The 24,982-nt window shown below is 48.5% G+C and overlaps 1 protein-coding gene across 6 annotated transcripts in view; it reads right to left on the bottom strand.

Annotated features, from left to right (window-relative positions):
* The window catches only part of TRAP1 (TNF receptor associated protein 1), a 52,436-nt gene that overhangs the window by 10,819 nt on the left and 16,635 nt on the right, over positions 1–24,982 (bottom strand). For 2 of the 6 annotated variants that reach the window (XM_072751382.1, XM_072751381.1), the window contains exons 2-11: positions 11,523–11,726; positions 11,234–11,398; positions 10,124–10,206; positions 8,737–8,877; positions 6,557–6,628; positions 5,065–5,225; positions 3,847–3,956; positions 3,220–3,293; positions 2,368–2,523; positions 628–748 (exon numbers count right to left, since the gene is read on the bottom strand). In XM_072751382.1, coding sequence (XP_072607483.1) covers positions 628–748; positions 2,368–2,523; positions 3,220–3,293; positions 3,847–3,956; positions 5,065–5,225; positions 6,557–6,628; positions 8,737–8,787 — 745 coding nt within the window. In that variant the 5' untranslated portion in view covers positions 8,788–8,877; positions 10,124–10,206; positions 11,234–11,398; positions 11,523–11,726. Of the gene's footprint in view, positions 1–627; positions 749–2,367; positions 2,524–3,219; positions 3,294–3,846; positions 3,957–5,064; positions 5,226–6,556; positions 6,629–8,736; positions 8,878–10,123; positions 10,207–11,233; positions 11,399–11,522; positions 12,821–24,982 lie in introns of those variants that run through there. The other 4 variants (XM_026003002.2, XM_072751379.1, XM_072751383.1 and 1 more) reach the window with 3 other exon arrangements.

Raw genomic sequence — 24,982 nt, 5'->3', positions numbered from 1 at the left:
CTTAACTTGAAGACAATTCATACATAAACCTGAAACTCACATAAAACAGTTAAACACGGGATCCCTGGGTGGCGCAGCGGTTTGGCGCCTGCCTTTGGCCCAGGGCGCGATCCTGGAAAACCGGGATCGAATCCCACATCCGGCTCCCGGTGCTTGGAGCCTGCTTCTCCCTCTGCCTGTGTCTCTGCCTCTCTCTCTCTCTCTCTCTCTCTCTCTCATCCGGCTCCCGGTGCTTGGAGCCTGCTTCTCCCTCTGCCTGTGTCTCTGCCTCTCTCTCTCTCTCTGTGACTACCATAAATAAAAAAAAAAATTAAAAAAAAAAAAAAAAACAGTTAAACACTTAAAAAGAATTCAATTTAAGCAAGTCCTGTCGTCTGGCCCTGCACCCAGACGAGGCGGCTAGAGGTAGGAAGCTCCCTGGGTGGCACTGAGCAGCTTCATGCGGGGCTCTGAGCCCGGCCAGCTTGCCCAGCAAGCAGCTGCAGCCGCTCACCCCGACCCCGCACCCACGGCAGACGAGCGAGCACCTTCTCCTGGAGTCAGCACCCCTGGCCTCACACGGAGCCATGCAGTCCCAGGGCTGAGGGCTTCGGCCCACAGGGCAGAGCACAGACATCAGTGCTGTACCTCGAATGAAGCGCAGCCACTTGGGCAGGATGTCGGTGGCCTTGGTCTGGATGAGGACCTTGCGGCTGTACAGCGCGATGCTGGAGCCCAACTCCCGGCTCACATCAAACATGGATGGTTTCTGGGGGCAAGGAAAGAGCAGCGTCAGGGAGCTCTGAGGACCACCCCTTCCCACGGAGCCTGTGCCAGAGGAAGAGAGAAGCTCTAAGCCCAGGGAGGAGCCCTACACGCTCTCGGCAGGGGGAGCAGGGTGTGGGCTTTCCCTGGGCTGCTGAAGCCCCCCCAACCCATTCCCCCTGCAGGACATTAACAGCTTGCACGTCCCTGTGAACAGAGCCAAACCCACTAGGGGCCAAAGGCCACCAAGTAATAAATAGCCCACAGGCCAAATCCAGCCCATCACCTGGCTGGTGCAGGCGCTGAACGGCTTATTCACTTTTATTTTTATTTATCTCTTTTAAAAAATTATTTATAGGAGAGGAGAAAAAGAGAGGGAGATGGAGACAGAGAATCTCAAGCAGATTCTCTGTTGAGTGCAAAACCTGACATGGAGCTCGATCCCACCACCCTGAGCCAAGAGTCGGACGCTTAATCAACTGAGCCTCTGGGGCGTCCCACGGCTTGTCAACTTTTAAATAGTTGAGAAAGAAAACAAAGGACTATTTCATGATATGTAAAAAATACGTGAATTCCAAACTGTAGGGTCTAATGAAGTCTCCTAGCACACAGCCAGGCTCATCTGCAGTTTATGGACTTCCACGCTACAGCAGCAGGGCTCCAGGATGTGCGTGGCCCGAGAAGCCCAAACTAGTCACAACTGCCCCCAAACCCTGCTCTAAACCTGTGGCCCCCATGCACATCACACTGGAATCTGCTGAAATGAAGACTCTGATTCAGGGGCTCTTGGGGATGCTGGGATTCTGCAATCCTTTTTTTTTTTTTTTTAAGATTTATTTATTTATTTATGAGAGAGAGAGAGAGAGAGAGAGAGAGAGAGAGTGAGAAGGAAGGAGAAGCAGGCTCCATGCCAGGAGCCCGACGTGGGACTCGATCCCGGGACTCCAGGATCGCGCCCTGGGCCAAAGGGAGGCGCCAAACCGCTGAGTCACCCAGGGATCCCCGGATTCTGCAATCCTAACAAGTGCCAGGACACGCCGGCACTGCTGGTCTGCAGAACTCAGTAGTGAGGGCTTCACGGTGCTTTCCAAAACAGGCCATGAGGCACTGTGAGGGCGGCAGTCAAAAGAAGCCAGGAACCTCTTTCAAACCCAGAGCAGGTTTCTCTGTCACAGAATTCGTCAGTGTTCGCCACACTCCTACGAGCCGGGGGTCTCAGGGGCCGAGCACAAGTACGGAGCACCCACCAACTCATCGGAGCCCCGTGGAGCTCATAGCTCAGTGGTGTGTCCGCATGCAAAGGCCACCCTCATGCCGCTCTGAGGGTCTCCACAGGGGTCCACACGGCCAGACATATCTGTTCTACTCCAAGACGGTACATGAAGCCCTCCACCAACTTTAAAACCCTGTGCTCACCTACCCACTGGCATGGACTTTGCTTTGACTCTAAGGCTACTGAATTAATTTTTGTGATGTCTGTGCTCACCTGTCACCGTTCAGGGCAACGCTGAACGTTCATTTCCCAATGCTGGGAAACGCTGCAGCCATGGGGCAAGGCTCCCGCCCCAGGGAGCCCCCACCCTGCACCCAGGGAGCCCCCGCCCTGCACCTGCCAAGCCTCACCATTTCTGGCACATAGAAGATGCTACGGATGTTGAGAGGTGCATCCGTCCTGTAGTGCAGGGTGTAGCGGGGCTTGTCGTGGGCCTGAGCCACATAGCGGTAGAACTCCTCGTGCTGCCACTCGCCCACATCCTTGGGGTCCATCATCCAGACAGCCTAGAAGCGGAAACATGTGGGGACACAGTGAGACACGTCCTCCCAACAACTGTGCAGAGCCGGGCTGCTGGAGCCTGTGGCCCCAGGATGACCCAAGGACCGGCCCTGTGAGACAGACCAGGGTGGTGGGCCCAGGTGCAAGTCCTTGTCTCCATCTCCAGCCCCACCCACTCCAACGTGGGAAGGAGGGTGTCCCACAAAGACACAAGAGGCTCTAGAACAAGGGTCCCCTCCACAGTGCAGAACGCCAGGGAACATGAGCACAGAGGATCTGCACCTGCCTGTACAACATCACAAATACATCAACAAGTGAACAGATGAAGAAACACGGTCTAGCCGTGGGATGTGACTCAGCTGTAAAAAGGAACAGAGGGCTGACACTGGCTCCAACATGGATGACCCCAGAACCACTATGGTGAGAAGCTAGACACAGGCCAATGTTTGATTCCACTGACGTGAAGGGTCAAGGGCTATGGGAGGAGATGGGGAGTGACTGCTAATGCAGTCCCCCTTTTGGGGGAGAGAATGTTCTAGAACATACTGTGGGGATGGTGGCCTGACCCCGTGAACACACCGAGGACCACTGAACTGCACATGGTGCACATGGACGGGATGGCCCATGCCAGGGCTGTGACCACGCCACCCAGCCCCATCTCTGGCCACCACCTGGTCCCCACACCCATCTGAGGGTCTCACCTGCAAGGTGTTGATGCGCCTTCCGTTAAGGTACAAGGGGAAGCTGACGAAGTTACTGTATTTTGTCACTACATCTTGAAAAGACAAAACAAAACAAAACAAAACAAAAAAAACCCACACCAACAATGATTACAGGAAGCTTCAAGATACAAAAGTAGCTGCAGGGCTGATAGAGCACGCTGGGACGACCCCATGCCAGCTGTTTCACGTGTGGGAAGCCAGGCCACGGCAGGGACACTGTCCTACCTACAGAGTGACCACAACCCCCACGAGAACCAGTTCTCTCGAGGCCCAGGTCACCAAGAGGCCACCTTCTTGGGGGCACAAATATGGTTTCATGGGTTAATGGTGAACCCTGGAAGCACTCAGCATTCAGTCAGACACCATGAGAAGAGCACCATGTGGAAGCCCCCGCTCTGGTTTTGGGGAAGCGGGGTTCAGTCCAGGTAGGAGGCACCTCATGGGGGGGGGGGGGGCGGTGGAGGTACAACAGCAGGAGCACCGCGTGCAGGGACGAGGGCGGAAGGCAGAACAATGCCTGACCGGGCCAGTAGGCCCAGGCGACCAAGCTGAGAAGCGCCCTAAGCCCCGGCACTGACACCCCCAGCGGCCTCGGCTCCCCCTCACCTCGAACCCGGGCCTCGCTGGCAAACTCCCTGCTGTCTGACTTGAGGTGGATGATGATTTTGGTCCCAGTTCTCACTCCTGAGGCTTCAGCAATTTCAAACACCCCAGAGCTAGGAGGTAGGAAAGGGAGAGTGACACACAGCGAAGCCGATGGCTCCCACACCGCCCGTCTGGTCACTCCTCCTGGGACTGTGGCAGGCGGGGCCCAAACCAACACCAAAGACAAGCCTGAGTGCTACCATTTCTGAGCCCTGCTGAGCCCCCAGCCACTGTGTCTCCATCAGGGAGCACGGCCACCGCATAGCGGGTGGGGTCTCCCTATCACGGGCTCTCGGGTCACCCGAGGTGGCCTCAATGCCATGAGACACTGGGCAGGGGAGCAGATGTGTGGAGGACGCCTCTAACCCGAGCTAGCCCCCTCTCCCCTGTTTCTGGACCTCTGGTGGAGGCCCGGCAGGGACACTCTTTCCAAAGTACCAGAGGGGGATGTGCCCCCAGAAGGTGCCTCGTCAAACCCTGGCTCATTTCCTGTGAACACCCCCTTCTCTGCATTAAACAGAAAGCACAGTTCTGACCGAGGGAGCCAGGCTGGGATCCGTCCAGCAGGGCCGCTCGTGTGCACCCCCGGACCTCCACGTAAGAGGGGAGACTCCATCAGGAAAGGATTTGGAGATGAAGGTTTGGGACCCACTGTTAAGTACGTGCTTCCGTTTGGCCAAGGTACCATTCTCCTCAAATACAGGCTCGAGAGCCTCCCGAATGCCTCCTAACGAGCCTGTGAGACATGACCCCCACGCAGGCTGCAGAACAAGCACCTTTAAGAGGCAACTGTCGGGGCAGCGCAGCCAGACCCATGAGCCAAACCCAGGAAGTCCCAGATGGGAAGGAATCAGCACTGAACTCCCACAGAACAGTCCAGTGAGGCTGCCGCCTGGTGACCGCCCACCCTAAGGTCAGCCATTCACAAAGAAGCCCCGCCTGGCACGGGCCACACTCCAGAGCACACACCGCAGGGACAGACGGCACGGGCCACCTGGAGGCTCCCCACAGCGTGAGGTTCAGGCTCCACAGAAAATCCCAGGAGGGCCTTCGGGACACTCGAACTTTCCAAGCAAAGAGGAACACTTCAGCTGACTCCCAAAGCGCACATCAGGTTCGCGTGGCCATGGTGGCCCCGGGGTGCTCCCCGTGTGGGACACGAGGCCCGCTCTCACTCACCCGTTGGAGAGCCACTGATAACCAGGGCTGCCCGGGGCCGCTGAGCGGGAATACACTTCCACTCTGTCAGCCACCATGAAAGCAGAGTAGAAACCCACTCCAAACTGGCCGATGATCTTGCTGCTGGCCTCCGCCTGGTTCTGCAGCGCATCCAGAAAGGCCTGCGGTGGCAAAGGCTGGTCAGAGGGAGGGCGGCCCCTTCCCCAGGGAGAACGGATGTTTGTGACTGCCTGTGTCCGCTCCTCTAGCACAGGTGGAGATCACCTTTAATCCTCAAGATGATCAGGGTAAGTGATTTCTCACGAAGAGCCCCAGCGGGGCAACGTGCAGACTGGGTCTGTATTTGACTCAGAGGCCACAAGCCAGCCTATCGGCTGCAGGCCTGCTGCGGGCCACACTCCGGGGGGGCGGGGGGGGGCGCAGGTGTCTGAGCGGGCAGGGCACAGAAAGGACTGACCCCCCAGAGTTGGGGGCAAGGGCTCCTAAATGTGTCTTCTGATGTCTCCTAGACGTGAAGCTTCGTGAGGAAATGGTACATGCCAAATTCAGGTTTGATACCGTTTCAGGAGGCACTTAATTTTTATAACTTATGTTTATCAAAGTTCCTAAGATTAAAAATGAAACAAAATGCACATATTCATTGCTGTGACGCCGTCCGTGGTGACAGAAGTGTTCTATGTGGCCCAATATGGTGGCCGCGGATTGCACTTGGCTACCGAGCACTTGAACTGGGGCTGGTGTGCCCAAGGAACTTAAATTCCAACAGGCACACGTGTAGCTGGTGGCTACTCTATGTGACGGCACCGACTTCCCTTAAAAGTAGAATTTCTGCAATCATTCTGGAACAATTAGACTATCTCAAGCATGTTCGTCAAGTACCGTTTTAGGCACCACTTAGGCCCACAAATCCAAGGACAGGCACACCAGGAGCCGAGGACCAACAGCCTGCGACTCAGGCTGGCACAGGCGCTACTGGCAGAGGCCCCATGACCACCCCCTTGGGGTCACACGGCAGCCACAGCCCCCAGGGTGCCGCCTCCCCACAAAGCCACCCATCTGCAAATGTGACCCATTCTTGTGAACAGTGCTGAGAATGGAGAGGAAGGAGGTCGACCCCTGCCGGGCCCCCTCCGCCTCAAGCTATCACTGAGCGAGGGAGCACCATGGAAGGCAGAAGGGTGCATTCCAGACTCTCCCGGACAGGCTTTGAGCCTAGGGTCGGCTGATTTCTAGCTACGGGCAAAGGACTGATTTCCATCTCTTCGTCTATAGGAAAGAAAAATCACCTCGAAGTCTTCGTGATGGCCAGGAAACCATGTTGTAAGGCGCTCTCAGCGCTGACGAAGCTGATGCCCAAGAACGCTCCTACTGAAGCTGGCAGCAGAGCCTGCTGGGCTGTGGCCCCTCTGGTTGGGGCAGCCTCGAGGAGAGACCCTCGAACCCCCAAGGGCAGCAGCTGCCGCAGCTGAGGAAGGGGTAGTGGGGGGCTTACCTTTGACCCCGACCTGGCGATCGTTCCCAGGTTGGATACCAGCTCTTCTTGTGTCATCCCGATGCCAGTGTCCTGAGGAGAGAGGCAGGTTGAGCTCTGAAGCCAGAACCTGGGGGGCTGGGACAGACAGGCGGGTGGACGGCCCCGGGGCACAAGTGGCTATTAGTTACACCTATCAGGTGGGACCCCCAAGAAGTCATAGCACAAGTCACTAGAGAGACGGGCTCTAGCCTCGGGGGTCAGGCTGCACAAAAACAAACCCTACTAGCAGGCAGACACACAGAAAGAGCCAGGAGACAGAAGAGGGTCCAGAAACACAGCTGTGCAGACTGCGTCCCCTGAGCTTTGACAAAGGTTCCAGGAAAACTTGACAGAGAAAAGGAAAAGACACGGGGCTAAAACCTCAATCAACCCCAGCACCCCCACACACACACCAGGCCCCCAACAGATCAGACCCAGAGGACGAGCGAGACTGCAGAACCTCTGCAAGAAAATGGGAAAGTCTGACTGTGGGAGGGGCAGAGATATCTCAGGCTGCTAAAAAGCAAGAAACACAGACAGAGCAAGTGATAAAATAAACTAGACTTTAATGCAATTAAAACCTTTCTTTTTCAAAAACCACCAAGAAAATAAAAAGGCAAACCAAAGACTGGGGAAAAAATATTGGCAAAGTATATCTAATAAGGAACTTATACCCAAAATATATAATATAAAGACATCTCACCACTCAATAAAAAAAGAGCAACAAACAACTTGATTGAAAATAAACCCAAAATCCAGACATTTCACAAGGAAGATACAGAAATGGCAAGCCCATGACAAGATGCTCAGTACCGACTGTTAATTGTTAGTGAAATGCACACTAAACCCACACTGAGACAGGCTGCCCGTCCACTAGAATGGCCCCAATCTCCAAGGCTGACAGTAACCAGTGCTGGCGAGGATGCAGCGGGGGACCTTCCAGATGCGGCCACTGCAGGCAGCCGGGCGGCTCCCAAAGTTACAGACTCTCTCCTTGAGCCAGCAGCCCCACTCCTGGGCATTTACCCGAGGAATGAAAAGACATGTCCCCAACAGCTTTATTTGTAACACCCCAAGCCCGTATCACTTGGCGAGCGGACGACAAAGTGTGCTGTGCATGTACAGCAGAATACTTCTCTGGGAGAAACAGAATGAGCTATGGCTACGAGCTACAGCTACGCGCTGCACCAGGGATGGATCTCACAGCACTCTGCCAAGTGCGAGAAGTCAAACTCTGTTCCTACAGATTCTAGAAAATACAAACCTGAAAGGGCAGAGAGCACATGAGTGGTTGACAGAGGCTCGGAAGGGATCTGGGGTGAGGAAATCATGTTGGCATCACGTTACCAAGACGTGTGCACTTGAACCTGAATTTTACCGTATGTAAATCTCACCTCAGTAAAAGCTTCTTAAAATCACTGCATAAAGGCGCACACACACAGACCAGACGGAATGAGTGACAAGAGAGCACAAGGGCCCCCCTCTAGCACCGTCCTGGGTGGCCAAACCCAGCTCCCTTGCTGGAGGCAGGAAACTCCAGGTCAGAAACATCTGCTCAGTGACCCCTGAAGCACATCCTCCCACCTCACCCAGGGCTCTAAAGCAGCTGCTTGGCAACATTGTGTCCCTCAGAACCACTGCTTGGTGAGCCCCCCACATTTGCCTTTCTTTCTGATCTTAATATTTTCAAAAGGTTACAACAGCCGTTAAGTATTGCTTCATCTAAAGCAAGACTATTAATTCAACCAGTGAGCTGTGATTAAAAATTGTACCCCAGGATACTTAATGACACGGGGAAATATGTGTTATGAGACAATAAGTACAGTTGAAAATGTAAAGACAGAATTCTAAAAATAATACATAATTTAACAATGTTTAGATAGGTAAATAAAGACACAGAAACCCTATGCTGACACATGTTAGTGCGGTAACAGGTGTTATCCCCAAACAATATGGTGATTTTAAATTTGCTTCTTCTGTGTTTTCCAAATTTTCTATATTAAACATTATTATTATTATTATTTGAATAATGCTATTTTTATAGTAAGCTAAAACCCAAGTCAACAATGAAGATGTGTGGGGCATCACCTGGTCCGGCTCCCCCACCCCGGGTGTGAAGAGGGTCGGCGCTTCGAGGCAGGACTCCCAGGAGGGGATACCTGGATGGTGATGGTGCCTTTCTCAGCGTCCGTCTGTAAATGGATCTCCATTTCCGGCAGCGTCTGGCCTTCAGACAGCAGCTTGTGACGCAGCTTTTCCAAGGCATCACTGGCATTGGAGACCAGCTCCCGTATAAACACCTACAGAAGCGGGAAGACGACGCTAGCACCGCGGGACATACCGGTCAGTAGCACCCGAAGTGTGTGTTAAAAGTTGGGAGACAGGATAGCCCAGGTGGCTCAGCGGTTTAGCACCACCTTCAGCCCAGGGCCTGATCCTGGAGACCCGGGATCAAGTCCCACACTGGGCTCCCTGCATGGAGCCCGCTTCTCTCTCTGCCTGTGTCTCTGCCTCTCTGTGTCTCATGAATAAAATCAAAAAAAAAAAAAAAAAAAAAGTTGGGAGAGAATTGTCAAAGAATACTGTGGTTTTGTCTTTTTTTTTTTTTTTTTTTAAAATACTCAGTGTTTTAACCATTAAAGACCTCCCACTTTCCCAGAGGCTTTCTCTAGCACAGGTCCCAAAATGACTCAAGGCCCAGGCTTCTCCCTGACACAGCTTGAAGGAGTAAACTCTAACCTTGCTGCTCCGTCCTGAAAACAGAGCAGGTGCCAATCTGTTACATCAGCTCGAACTTTAAGATCCTGGTGCCATCGCTTCTGGCTCAACTCTTGGCCAGGGATGTCAGAATATGCCCTGACACTGTTTCTTCTACCCCCTGAAGATGGACTTCATGGCTTCCTGTAGTGAAGGCCTACCATGTTGAGGGGAGGAAAGGGCCACAGAGCCCAACTACATGTCTGCATTGGAGAAGCAGCACCTTGACCTCAAACAGATCTTCTACCTCCACATGAGGGAGGAAGTGTGGTGATGTGACCCCAAGAGAACAGAAGCTGAAGATCACTAGGATACTTGAATATGGTATGCAACAGCACAAGCCTTGAAAGTACTTCCTAAAAAGTCCCTTTTAACTTTGGAATATTGTGCTTTACCCTTCCTCAAAACTCCTCTCTGCATTCTAGCAATATCAAGCGTGGAAATGGACCACTTATTCTTGACTTCTCCCACTGCCTGTCACTCCTCACCGCCACTACCACAGTAATGAAGCCCAGGACCCCATGCCCATATCTGGGGGGATTCTAAATGATCAACAAAAATTAACTCCTGGAGTCAATCTAGCACAAAGAACAATCTGGGCCTATCTGTCCATGAAACCTAAATTTAGTAAAATTTAGTAAAATTACTCTTGTTGGTAGCTAAGATCCAGACCTACCCAATTTAATGTGTTCTCACAGCTCTCACCTGGCATTTTCTTAGAAGAGCATAAAAATTATTTTCTCAAAAAGAAACCCCGCTAATACTAGAAATGATTAACAGGTACTGCACCTCTTTTTCAGAGTACAAGGAACGGGCAACAATGTCCAGAAGCTTCTTTGTTTCAGCCTGGAACTCATGTTTGGAAATGGAACCTGGTAATGAATCACAGACACGACCAATAAAGTTCAGTTTCTATTTTCATGGAATATGCTACGCAACATTCAAGAGAATGTTTCAGGTAGTAAGTTTTAAACATTTTTTCTTTTCTTTTTTTTTTCCTTTTTTTTTTTTTTTTTTCTTAAAACATTTTTTTCAAAAGAGTGAACAAAAGGGTGACTGGCTGGCTGAATGAGTGGAACATTGCACTCTTGATCTTGGGGCCGCAAGTTCAACTCCACATTGGGTGTAGAGATTACTTAAAAATAAAATCTTAAAAAAAGAAAGTGAACAAAAGAAGGAAGGAACAAAGGCACTGGGGCTCTGAGGCAGGAGGAGGAGAATAAGCCAGTGGTCCCCTCTCTCCACAGTAAGGGGCAAAAGGGAGCCTCCTCTGCTTCCCATCGCTGAGACCTGTCGCCTCAGGGGCTACCTCGAGGGTCTGTCCAGGCCAGCACTTCCCAAGGTGCTTGGAGGAGAGAGACGACTGGCTCTAACAACCAGACCCTGGGTTCTATTCTTCAAAACCAAATTTGGTTTTCAAATTATTTAGATAGCAAATGAACAAGAAAACCTCACTTCTTGACCCAAACATCAAAGACTATGTTGTCATCTCCTGTGAAAGCCAGAAATAGACTCACTTGAGGACTGGCTCCAGATTGCTTTTCTAGACTTCTGAGTTGACATACAGCTTGAGAGTGCAGTCCTGCATCGACAGGGCCAATGCTGGGTTTACACCCTGCTTCCCTGATTATTAGCAGATGTGCCATGAATCACCACCACTCAGAGAAGGTGGCTGGCCGCAAGCTCACGGGTGACCACCAGAGGGGGCAAGACGCACCAGGATGGCCGTCAGAAGCTCCCTGCCAAGCCGGAAACGGAGGATGCTTTGTTTTGGGGAACCCTCCCTCCAACCAAGATCTTTCGTCTGAAGCAAGTGGGCAGCTCTATCAATCATTGCTTCTGCCTCAGAAACTTCCCCTTCTAGGCCAGCAGTGGGCCTACGCTGGCTGCACACAGTACCCTGAACGGTCTCGGTGCTGCTGATGATGGAGTGCAAGGGCTCCTCTGTCCGGTCCTCAGCAGCCTGCGAGCTGAAGAGCCGGCCAGCGTGGAAGCTTGACGCAAGGCTTCGCCTGGGGCTCCGGGACTGGGCCGGGGTCCTCCAAGGACAAAGAAAGGGTTTTCCTGGAAAGACAAACATGAAGAACAAACATTTAGTAAGACACTGGAAACAGACGTCTGGTGGGTCCTGCAAACACTAACATGGCGATCTCTAAGGCAGGCCATTGCTCAAAAGACCCAACATCACCTGGAGAGATGGAAGTGACTGAACGCTGAGTGGCTGGTGGGTACTTCAGACGAGATCGGGCACTCAGGGAGGCAGGGCCATACACGGGTACTGCAGTGTACGTTCTGGTAACATATCCTCACACGTATCAAATTCCAAGAATGAACCCCAACTAAGGGGCAGAGGCCTCTGTCACCAGTGCCCATGTGTGGCCCCGGACAGATCCTGCACAAACCAACAGAATTCGAACAGGCCTCGGCACACCCAGCCCCCACCCCTACTCCGAGCCCAAAGCAACACAGGCCAGCCTTCCTTACCCTCTGACAACCATGAACAGGGGAAGGAAAAAAGATACTCTTAAGAGGGATCCAATTTTTATATGAATGCTCCGAAACACTCTCACACGTTCTAATGAGCCCTCAATGACTATCTTCCTTTTTGTCCAAAACTGTCAATTTTTTAAAATTAGTGTATTTAAAAACTGAAAACCAGGGGCACCTGGGTGGCTCAGTGGTTGAGCATCTGCCTTCAGCTCAGGTCATGATCCCAGGGTCGTGGGATCGAGTCCCACATCAGGCTCCCCTCAGGAAGTCTGTTTCTCCCTCCACCTATGTTTCTGCCTCTGTGTGTCTCTCATGTATAAATGAATATTAAAAAAAATTAAAAAATAAAAAATAAAGTAAAAACTGAAAGCCAGCAAATGATCTCCTCTACCTTGTAATCAGGAAAGGGATGCACACTGTCACACTCTGCGCGCAGCACAGCGAACAGAGAACCCAGCGTGAGGGCAGGAGGCAGACGTCCTCGACTTGGCGCTGCGGCCCGTGGCCTGGCGCTGCACAACCGTCCTCCGCAGACAGCCGTCGTCCACCCGGCGGGATGGAACCCACACTCTCCAGCAGCCCCTCGGAACAGCATCGCTCACCTGACTCCAAGACCCCCAGGCCAGGACTGGCGCGACGGAGGAGGTGCTTTCTGCCCAAGGCTTTCAAGGAGACAGACCGGACACCCCAAGCACCCCCCGTTGCCCCAGTGTGGAAGTCGAGACCCGCGCGAGCCACCCGCTGTGCCCCACACACGTCACAGTCAGAAAGGAATGATTCAGAGTGTCCAGAAAGGACCTGGAGGTTTCAAAACTCAATCAACTTCCACATTCCTATGAGGTATAAAAATTTGCCTTTTCTTTAAGCTTATTCCTGGATTTCCAAATAACATGACCTTTGCACAATACCTTAAAAAACATTTAAATATTCAATTTTCAAACAGCCTAAACATTTAATAATCTGGGCCCAATTGCACTGTTCACTTTATCCACATAGTTGAAAAATATAAAAACTTAAATAAAAAAAGAACACACACTTCACAGATTATTTCATTTCTGTCTACAGACCTCCTTATTCTTTTTAACGAACGGTATTCCACTGTAATGGGTAAGTACTTAGTGTTCAACTGATGGATGTTTAAACTGTTTCTAGTCTTATGCCGTTAAAATAATGCTCCAGGTAGCTCAGTTGAGGAAGCGTCTGCCTTCGGCTCAGGTCAGATCTCAGGATCCTGGGATCAAAGCCCCGCGTCAGGCTCTCTGCTCTGCAGGGAGTCTGCTTTTCCCTCCTCCCCTCTCCGTTTGTGCTCTCTCTCTCTCAAATAAAATATTTAAGATTTTATTTATTTATTCATGAGAGACACAGAGAGAGAGGCAGAGACACAGGCAGAGGGAGAAGCAGGCTCCATGCAGAGAGCCCGATGTGGGACTTTATCCTGGAGTTGCGGGATCACACACTGAGCCGAAGGCAGACACCAAACCACTGAGCCACCCAGGCGTCCCTCAAATAAAAATCTTTGAGCCCGGGTGGCTCAAAGGTTTAGCGCCACCTTCAGCCCAGGGCCTGATCCTGGAGTCCTGGGATTAAGTCCCACGTCGGGCTCCCTGCACGGGGCCTGCTTCTCCCTCTGCCCATGTCTCTGTCTCTCTCTCTCTGTGTCTCTCATGAATAAATAAAATCTTTTAAAAAATTTTTAAATAATGCTCTGAAACGTCAAAGAATTATCTACCACATGTCACCCTCCTTTATGGACAAAAAGAGATGATACAAAAAGATATGCATGTTTCCATTCTTCTGTGCAGAAGAAACACAGGCAGGATAAACCAGAAACTTGGGAGATCATGTCACAGGGCTGCTGGAAGAAAAGTGGCACACACTGGGTGGCTAAAAGCGGAAACCTAGCCCCTCACAGTTCTGGAGGGCAGAAGTCCAACAACAAGGTGTGAGCAGGGCTGGTTCCTCCCAAAAGCTCTGAGGAAGTTTGTCTACACCTCTGCCGGCAGCTGCCTGGCTCCTATCTCTGACCCTGTTGTCACATGGTCTCCTCCTCCCCATGCGTGTCTCTCCCCTATGTCCAGATCTCCCTGTCAGACACCAGTTACACGGGATTTGGGGCTCCCGCTAATTCGGTACACTCTCATCTTTTTTTGCATCTGCAAAGACCCTATTTCCAGATAGGGTCACATTCACAGGTACCCAGGAGTAGGACCTGAACATATCTTCTGGAGGCACACAATTCAAACCACAAGAAACGGACTATCTAGAAGGGCTGCGAACTGTGTCCAGGGGTCTGTAGCAGAGCATCAAAGACTGGGCAGCGGAAATCACAGAAATTTTCCATCTCAAGGTTCTGGAGGCTAGAATGCCAGCACGGCTGGTTCCTTCTGAGGCTGTGAGGGAGAATCTGCCCTCAGCCCTCTTCGATTCCATAGCCTCAGGTGTCCCTCAGCTTGGACGTGGCATCTTCCCTCTTGCACATCAGACTCTGTATCCAAATTCCACTGTTTTATAAAGACATGGTCATCCTGAACCAGGACCCACCCTAACGGCTTCATCTTAACTTGATCAACTGCAAAGACCTCATTTCCAAATAAGGTCATATTGACAGATCGATCGTGGAGGTCAGGATTTCAACATCTTTTGGGGAAACAACACCTCAACTCATAGCGGGCACATGGGAACAAAAGAAAGAGTGGGGAGTTGGGGACAGGGGAGCAGAGCCGAGGGGCATGTGACTTTTCTGAGCCTGCCCCTTTGTATATGTGACTCTCAGAACTACAGTTCTCACGCAAGCAGCAAGGAGTATGTAGGGGCACCTGGTGTGCATGGGGGACATTCCACAAGACAGAACCCTAACAAACACGTGTAACTGTGTTATGAACAACAGAAGCACCCTAAAAGGCAAGAATTATCCCAGGTGACTTCAGAAAAAGGTGCTGTGGTTGTGAAGTTAGCCTCAGAAAGCACTGCATATAATCACCGCAGCAGAATCTTAGTGCTTCTGAACCTGCTTCATGCAGGTACAGATCAGGCAAGTAAGTACCTCGTGGGGCCTGAGTCAGGAGGAAGCAGGTACGAAAGGGGGGGGCCAGCTTCATGCGGAAGTGGAGGCACAGTGCGGCCACGGCCACGAGATTCCTCCTGACTTACGGCAGGGGTGCAGGAACCAGTATGGGGAGCGGGGGTGTGAGTGAGTGAGGCCCGCGGGCGGGGGAGGCCCAGGCCTCAGGAAACATCGCGGTCCTGGGCACGCTGTGTTGGACAGTCACCCTCCCCAGCAGGCAGACCTGGGTGCCTAAAGGCCGTTCTCCACAGCCCTTGGAGAACACAAAGATGTGCCAGACAGGAGGAAGGGCCCCCGGGGATTGGGTGCTTCAAAAGGGCACAGGCTCCAACTGGAAAGTGCCTCCGAAGGCAAATCCTAGGACTCTGTGAGCGACAAAAGGATGACAGTAATGGACTGCAACCTTATAGCCAGCAAAGGAAGTAAGAATGTCAAAAAAAAAAAAAAAAAAAAAAAAGTTAGTTCATGCTTAAATGACTCATCAATACATGGAGGAGAAAAGACCTCTTCCTCACAGCACAATTACAATGAACAAATAAATGTATTACGAATGGTGGAAACAGCACTGGGCAAGCACGGTAACAGCTATGACAGGTATACACCGTTGAGGTGTTAAACGTCCACGAGAATATCTGCATAATCTCACAGTATTTCCCAAAGGACACCCAAAACAGTTGTTTGCCATGAAGAAAGTGGAAGATACCTCTTGACCAGGTAACCACAATTGCCGTCACCAGGAACAAGACTGGTCAACATCCTGCAATCCTGGTGGGGTGGGAGGGCATAGCCTCCCTTCCCTTGTCTTCTTGCCAAAAATGCATCTCCACCTTATATTACATGTTGACAAATTGAATTTAAATTTAAAAATGTGAAAAAAAATATATTATAAAAATAAAAAACAAGGAGAAAAAAAACCACATCTCCACCAAATCATAAAAACACCATCAGACAAACTCAGATCAAGGGATATCCTATGAATTAACAGGCAGTCCTCTTAAAAAATGTCACAATCCTGAAGGATACACACAGACGGAGGAACCAGGAGAAGGCAGAAAGGAATGAGGAGGCACGCCGACCCCCCTGAGGTATGGGGTCCTGGACAGAGGAGGACACGGATGGGTAACACTGGTTCAATTCAAATAAGATCAGCACATTAGTCAACAGTATGCCACCACCACTACTTGATTTTCTTTTTTCTTTTTTTTTTTTTTTAAGATTCTATTCATTCATTCATGAGAGACACAGAGAGAGAGGGGCAGGCAGAGACACAGGCAGAGGGACGAGCAGGCTCCATGCAGGGAGCCCAATGTGGGACTCGATCCCAGGACCCTGGGATCACGCCCTGAGCCGAAGGCAGACACTCAACCGCTGAGCCACCCAGGCGTCCCACTACTTGATTTTCTAGTCACTGTACTGTAGTTACTTAAGATATTAACACTGGGAGAAACTAAGGGAAGGGAAGCCTGTTATTACTTCTGTAACAGCCCTGTCGAGTACAAAATATTCCAAAATAACAAGCTTCAAAAATAAAAAGCAGCACTCTAAAGAATATTCTCGTACATACATCATTTCATTCGTGCCCGGACACACATCTGAGTACACATGTTGATGTTGGGTCACAGGTCCCAGGTCACATCCAGTTTACACCATGGTCAATGCTGCAGGTCACCCTCCAGAGACCATCAGCTTACACTCCTGGCAGCAGCATGCTCATGTGTGTCACCTTGCACTCCAGCCAAGACAGCATTAGAAAAACTTCGGCCTATTGGTCAAGTAAAAATTTTGCTATAGGGGATCCTTGGGTGGTGCAGCGGTTTAGCTGGCCCAGGGCGCGATCCTGGAGACCCGGGATCGAGTCCCACGTCGGGCTCCCGGTGCATGGAGCCTGCTTCTCCCTCTGCCTGTGTCTCTGCCTGCCTCTCTCTCTCTCTCTCTCTCTGTGACTATCATAAAAAAAAAAAAAAATTTGCTATAGTTTTTGTTTACATTTCTCTCACTACGAGCAAGACTGAACACCTATCCATATATTTTTTAAGATAGGATTTTGGAAACTTTTTTTTTTTTTTAATTTATGATAGTCACACAGAGAGAGAGAGAGAGAGAGAGAGAGAGGCAGAGACACAGGCAGAGGGAGAAGCAGGCTCCATGCACTGGGAGCCGAGCGCAGCCTCAGACTCCATGAAGTTGACGCAGCCATGCTAGGCGAGGTGAGCAGCCTCCCAAAATTTGTCCTGATAAAGGCCTTCCTCACTCCAAGATTCAACAGTTTCCCCATGTCTCACTTTCCCTATTCCTGTTGCTTTCCCCACTGAGTAGGATCTTTTTGGAATGATTTGTTATTCACAATAGGAGAAACAGGAGTCCTCCTTGTTAGGGAAAAGAAAAAATTACTAATCCATATTTCCAACCAGGGCTTTCAGACTTTCCATTATAACTGCACGACAACTGTAATCAACAGCACTATTTTTAAAATATTTTATTTATTTATTCATAGAGATGCAGAGAGAGAGAGAGAGAGAGAGAGAGAGAGAGGCAGAGGGAGAAGCAGGCTCCACGCAGAGAGCCCAACGTGGGACTCGATCCCGGGGCTTCAGGATCATGCCCAGGGCTGCAGGCTGCTCTAAACCGCTGCGCCACCGGGGCTGCCCTAACAGCACTATTAAGGGCATATTTGATTGAGAGTTAACTTCCCACAGTGACTGTAAGAATAAACCAACAGTGCAGTCGATCTGCCTGATGCAGATACAAACACACTATCTGCACAGTAGCTGTCCTCATGTTTCCTCTATACCCTGCAGGAAAAACCACAAACCTCAGGGCTGGTGGCAATGTCTGCGTGTTAATCTGTTTGGTGGTTTGGGGTGGCACAAAATGGGAACAATAGTTTGAATCTGACATCCCACACATACCTGCCAGTGCTCATACTGTTTCCTCTGCCTGCAAACACATCCCTCTCTCTGCCCAAACTATTTCAGAGTCCAGTGTGAGGTCCTCCCACCCCCAGCACTTTGGAACCGCTTCTCTCTACTGTGAATTCACAGCACTTATTTCCTATGCCGCTCATTTCAAACTGCTGCTCTAAGCCAGCTTGTGGCATTTCTTTCTTTCTTTTTTTTTTTAAGTAGGCTCCATGCCCAGCATGGAGCCCAGTGTGGGGCTTGAACTCAACCCTGAGATCCATACCTGAGCTGAGATCAAGAGTTGGACGACTGGGGCACCTGGGTTGCTCAGTTGGTTAAGCAGCCGCCTTAGGCTCAGGTCATGATCCCAGGGTCCTGGGATTGAGGCAGCCTGCTTCTCCCTCTCCACCACTTGTGCTCTCTTGCACTCTCTTGAGCTCTCTCTTTCTCAAATAAATAAAATCTTAAAAAAAAAAAAAAAAAGAGTTGGACACTTTACCAACTGGGCCACCCAGAAGCCCGCTCTATTACTGACTTTTTGCTCATGTAGAACATGTCTGTATTTCTTAGTATCAAACAAATGAAGGTGAGAGCACCCGTATTTCTCCATACTCCATGGCCTCTAGTGCAAAAGCAGCTCTCGTTTGCATCACTGCAAACATCACCATGCTCAAGAACAGTCCATCTGGGAGCCTGATCAGCCAAGAGACAGTGTTAGCAGTCTGGCAGGGCCATTTCTGACTAGGAAGCAAGAATTAAAAATGCAACTGCCTACATGGGCAGCCAAGTAAGGTAAAGGAGTCAAAACACACTGGAGACTTTCCTTTTTAATCACTCATCTCCCCTCTACATCAGCCATTGTTCTTACTATGGTTTGTCTCTTTTAAAGATTTTATTTATTTATTTATTTATTTATTTATTTATTTATTTATTTATTTATTTATTTAGAAAGACAGAGCACATGTACAAGCGGGGGTGGAGGTGGGGGCAGAAGGAGAAGAAAAGGAAGAAAAGCAGACTGCTGAACAAGAAGCCCACGTGAGGCTCAGATCTCACAACCCTGAGATCATGACCTGAGCTGCAATCAAGAGTTGAACGCTCCGGACACCCGGGTGGCTCAGTGACTGAGCATCTGCCTTTGGCTCAGGGTGTGATCCCGGAGTCCTGGGATTGAGTCTCACATCAGGCTCCCCTTGAGGAGCCTACTTCTCCCGCTGCCTATGTCTCTGCCTCTGTGTGTCTCTCATGAATAAATAAAATTTTTTAAAAAAGAAAAGAGTGGGATGCTTAACTGACTGAGCCACCCAGGCGCCCCTGTTCTTACTATGGTTTTGCTTCATAATGACATCTTAAGTATATATAGTACTTTAGATATGGACACACTTAGTATTTTAAGCCATGAGAAATACGTAGACTGTTCAGACTGTTTTCCTGATAACATATCCCAAATGGACAGTCTCCCTTTTTATCACATGTGGAAGAGATAAGAATAATTTAACTTTTTGTCTTTACTACAGAATGCCACTGCCAGTACAGCAGAGTTATAGCCTCCAACCAAACTTCCTGTGGGTAACAATCATGAACTTAGGAACCACAAAAAGGACCACCTAAAAGGCTCTGAAGAACTCACCAAAGACAAGCAGGTTCTGGATGAGAGCTGACATTTGGAGGAAGGGAACACAGAATGGAGGCAGGTTCAACAAAGGGAGGCTGGCTGACACATATACAATGTATACTTTTTTCTGGCCTAAAGAACCAGAGAGATTAGAATAACCATAAAAGGTGAAAGGTAGGGATCCCTGGGTGGCTCAGCGGGTTAGAGCCTGCCTCTGGCCCAGGGCCTGATCCTGGAGACCCGGGATCGAGTCCCACAATCGGGCTCCCTGCTTCTATGCTCGTGTGCTCTCTCTGTGTGTCTCTCAGGAATAAATAAAGTCTTAAAAAAAGGGGGGGGGGGGGTAAAAGGTATGTGTGGGGTGGGGGGCAGAACGGAGAGTCAGAAAAAGGGAGCTCCCAGTTCAGGGAATAAATCCTTCTAAGTCTCGGAACATCTGGGTGGCTCAGCAGTTGAACCATGAGAGTCAGAAAAAGGGAGCTCCCAGTTCAGGGAATAAATTCTTCTAAGTCTCGGAACATCTGGGTGGCTCAGCAGTTGAACCATGCATGTGTGGGGCTAACTGCAAACAGCCCATTAAGGATAAAAGAATCGAACTCTTCTGTTTGCAGCTTGAGTCCAACCCGTTTAATAGCCCACTTTAAAACAAGAACTACTCTTCAGAATAATACAAAAGAATAAACTCCACGAGGGGGCAGCCTGGGAGGCTCAGCGGTTTAGCACTGCCTTTGGCCCAGCATGTGGTTCTAGAGACTCAAGATTGAGTCCAGCGTGGGGCTCCCTGCATGAAGCCTGCTTCTCCCTTTGCCTGTGTCTCTGTTTCTCTCTCTCTGTGTGTGTCTCTCATGAATAAATAAATAAAATATTTTTAAAAAAAGAAAAAGAAACTCCACAAGGTAACATCCACAATATCCAGGATGTAGTAACAAGTTACTCTATGTACAGAGAAACAGGAAAGCGTGACCCCTGCTCAAGAGAAGGGTCAATCCATATAGATCAATGGAACAGAATAGAGAACCCAGAAATAGGACCCTTGACTCTATGGTCAACTAATATTCAACAAAGCAGGAAAGACTATCCACTGGAAAAGGGACAGTCTCTTCAATAAAAGGTGTTGGGAAAATTGGACAGCCGCATGCCGAAGAATGAAACTAGACCACTCTCTTGCACCATACACAAAGATAAACTCAAAATGGTGAAAGATCCAAATGTGAGACAAGAATCCATCAGAATCCTAAAGGAGAATGCAGACAACCTTTCTGAACTTGACCACAGCAACTTTTTGCAAGATACATCTATGAAGGCAAGGGAAACAAAAGCAAAAATGAACTATTGGGACTTAATCAAAATAAAAAGCTTCTGCACAGCAAAGGAAACATTCAACAAAACTAAAAGACAACCTACAGAATGGGAGAAGACATCTGCAAATGACATATCAGATAAAATGCTAGTATCCAAGATCTATAAAGAAAGAACTTACCAAACTCAACACCCAAGAAACAAATAATCCAGTCATGAAATGGGGAGAAGAGATAAACAGACATTTCTCCAAAGAAGACATACACATGGCCAACAACCACATGAAAAAATGCTCCACATCACTTGGCATCAGGGAAATATAAATCAAAACACACTGATATACCACCTCACACCAGTGAGAATAGTGAAAATTAACAAGACAGGAAACAACAAATGTTGGAGAGGACATGGAGAAAGGGAAACCCTCTTTCACCATTGGTGGGAATGCAAACTGGTACAGCCACTCTGGAGGTTCAAGAAGTTAAAAATAGAGCTACCCTATGACCCAGCAATCACACTACTGGGTATTTACCCCAAAAATACAGATGTAGTGAAATGCCAGGACACCTGCACCCCAATGTTCATAGCAGCAATGTGTCCACAATAGCCAAACAGTGGAAGGAGACACGATGTCCTTCAACAAATGATGAATAAAGATGTGGTATGTATACACAATGGAATATTACTCAGCTGTCGGAAAAGACAAATACCCATCATTTGCTTCGACACAGATGGAACTAGAAAGTATGGAGGATATTATACTGAGTGAAATAAGTGGAGAAGGACAATCATCATATGATTTCACTCATACGTGGAATATAAGAAATGGTGAAAGGGATTATAAGGGAAAGGAGGGGAACTGAGTGGAAAAAATTAGAGAGGGAGACAAACCATGAGAGATCCTAGGAAACAAAGGGTTGCAGTAGGGAAGATGGGTGGGGGGATGGGGTAACTGGGTGATGGGGACTGAGGAGGGCACTTGATGAGATGAGCACTGGGTGTTATACTATATGTTGGCAAATTGAATTAAAAAAAAAAAAAAAAAAGAGGGGATCCCTGGGTGGCTTAGTGGTTTGGTGACTGCCTTTGGGCCAGGGTGTGATCCTGGAGTCCCAGGATTGAGTCCCTCATCGGGCTCCCTGCATGGAGCCTGCTTCTCCCTCGGCCTGTGTCTCTGCCTCTCTCTCTCTGTGTCTCCCATGAATAAATAAAATCTTTAAAAATAAATAAACAAAAATGAAAAAATGAAAAAACTAAAAGAGAGAGAAAGAGAGAGAGAGAGACAGAGACAGAGAGGGAGGGAGAGAGAGAGAAGGGACAATAAATGGAGACTGGTGCCAAGAAGAATCAGATGTTGGAACAAAAGGTCTCAAAACAGTCTTAAGGAACACCTGGGTGGCTCAGTGGTTGAGCGTCTTTTGGCCTTTGGCTCAGGGCATGATCCCCAGGTCCTGGGATCGAGTCCCACATCAGGCTCCTCTCAGGGACCCTGCTTCTCCCTCTGCCTCTGTCACTGCCTCTCTGTGTCTCTCATGAATAAATACATAAAATCTTAAAAAAAAAATAAAAAATAAAACAAAAAAGTCCTAAATTAAAGGTGGGAAATTTCAGAGATATATACCCCCCCCCCTTTTTAAGATTTTATGTGAACTTTAAAAAAAGACTGACAGGAATTACTCAGTGTGAAACAGAGGGGAAAAAGATTAAAAACAAATCAACAGGGGATCCCTGGGTGGCTCAGAGGTTAAGCGTCTGCTTTCGGCCCAGGGCGTGATCCTGGAGTCCCGGGATCAAGTCCCACATCAGGCTCCCAGCATAGGGCCTGCTTCTCCCTCTGCCTCTCTCGCTGTCTCTCATCAATAAATAAATAAAATCTTAAAAAAAACAAAAAACAAAACAAAACAAAAAAAAACCCCACAAATGAACAGGGTCTCAAGCATGTGTGAGACAACAGAAAAAAAAGTTTTACATACATGTAAATGGAGTTCCAAAAGGAGATGGGAAAGAGAATAGGGCAGAAAAAAACATTTGAAGAAATGACTGAAAATTTCCCCCAAAGTTTGCAAAAGACATAAATTTACAGATTCAAAAAGCTCAGTGAACCACTACCAGGATAACTTCAAAGAAAAGCACCCAGGCAAATCATAGTCAACTGCTGAAAACCAAATAAAAAAAAAATCATGGAAGTAGCCAGAGAAAAGCAACATATTAAATGGAAGAACAATAATCTGAATGACAGCTAACTTTCCAGAAGGCAATGGTACATCTTTTTTTTTTTTTTTTTTTTTTTTTTTAATTTTTATTTATTTATGATAGTCACAGAGAGAGAGAGAGAGGCAGAGACATAGGCAGAGGGAGAAGCAGGCTCCATGCACCGGGAGCCCGATGTGGGATTCGATCCTGGGTCTCCAGGATCGCGCCCTGGGCCAAAGGCAGGCGCCAAACCGCTGCGCCACCCAGGGATCCCTCAATGGTACATCTTTAAAGTCTTCAAGAGCAGACAGGCAGGAAAACAAACACTACAATTCTTCAGGCTGAGTGGAAATGCTCTCAGATGGAAACCTGGATCTTTAAGAAAGAAGGCAGAGAATCAGAAATGGCAACCTGGAGAAATATAAAAGTATTTTCCTCTTAATTAAAAAATATATATATACAAATAACTTAAGCAAAAATTAAAACATCGTCTTACGGAGTTTATAACAGGTGTACATGCTATACATATGACAACTCTAACATAGAGGATGGAATACAGAGAAGAAATGCACTTTAATACAGGTGCAAAGTTTTTACATTTTCTACAAAGTATTGCAGTAATAATTCTAAACAGACTAAGAAAGATGAACACCGCATTCACCAGAATAACCACTAAAAAAAATGACACAAAGGATAGCTTAAAAAAGCATTAGATGAACTAAAATGGAATTCTAAAAAATATTTACTGATCCAAAAGAAGGCAAGGAAAGGAGGAGAGAGGAGGAAAAATGAGAGAAGACAATAAAATAGAAATAAATCCAACTATACCAATTGCATATATATTTTTTAAAGATTTTTCTTATTTGAGAGAAAAAGAGAGAGCAAGCACTAAGTAGATGGAGGGGCAGAGGGAGAAGCAGACTCCCTGCTGAGCAGGGAGCCCGACACAGGGCTCGATCCCAGGACCCTGAGATAATGACCTGAGCTGAAGGCAGACACAACCATCTGAGTCACCCAGGTACCCCTGCATTTTCTGTTAATGGACTAAAACACTCCAATTATAAAGCAAAGATTGTCAGAAATAATAAAAGCAAGACCTAATGATATGCTGCTTACAAAACAAGCACATCAAATATAAAAACATTGAAGAACATGGGGGGCTCAGTTGGTTAATCGTGCAACTCTTGATTTCACCTCTGGTTGTGGTCTCAAGCCCTGTGTTGGGCTTGCACTCAGCATGCAGTCTGCTTGGGAAATTCTCTCTCCCCCTTTCTTCCCCCTCTGTGTCTTCTCTTTCTCTCTCTCTCTCTCTCACATAAACTCTTAAATTAAGAAAAATACATAAAAACATAAAAATACCAAAATGGAATGGACAGAACATGAGATACCATGCACAAAGTAAGCCTAATAAGGGTGGAGCGGCCATATTATCACACAAAAGACATCAAAACAAGTATTATCTGAGAAAAAGAGATATTTCAGAACAATAAAAGATACAATTTATCAGGAAAGCTTAATCACAAATATATGTCTAATGAAAGAGCTTCGGGCACCTGGGTGGCTCAGCGGTTAAGCGTCTGCCTTCAGTTCAGGTTATGATCTCGGGGTCCTGGGATCAAGTCCCGCATCGGGCTTCCTGTAGGGAGCCTGATTCTCCCTCTGCCTGTGTCTCTGTCTCTGTGTCTCATGAATGAATGAATGAATGAATGAATGAATGAATGAATGAATAAATAAATAAATAAATAAATAAATAAATAAATAAAATCTTAAAAAAAAAAACAAAGAGCTTCAAAATATGACATTAAAGGGATCCCTGGGTGGCGCAGCGGTTTGGCGCCTGCCTTTGGCCCAGGGCGTGATCCTGGAGACCCGGGATCGAATCCCACGTCGGGCTCTCGGTACATGGAGCCTGCTTCTCCCTCTGCCTGTGTCTCTGCCTCTCTCTCTCTCTCTCTGTGACTATCATAAATAAATAAAAATTAAAAAAAATATATGACATTAAAACTTAAAGAATTTGGGGCACCTGGGTGGCTCAGGTCATGATCCCAGGGTCCTGGGTTTGAGCCAGCACCAGGCTTAGTGCTTAG

This window comes from Vulpes vulpes, chromosome 3 (assembly GCF_048418805.1).
Source record: "Vulpes vulpes isolate BD-2025 chromosome 3, VulVul3, whole genome shotgun sequence".
NCBI lineage: Eukaryota > Metazoa > Chordata > Mammalia > Carnivora > Canidae > Vulpes > Vulpes vulpes.
The sequence above is the reverse complement of the archived record's forward strand: the minus strand, read 5'-3'. Positions and strand labels throughout refer to the sequence as shown.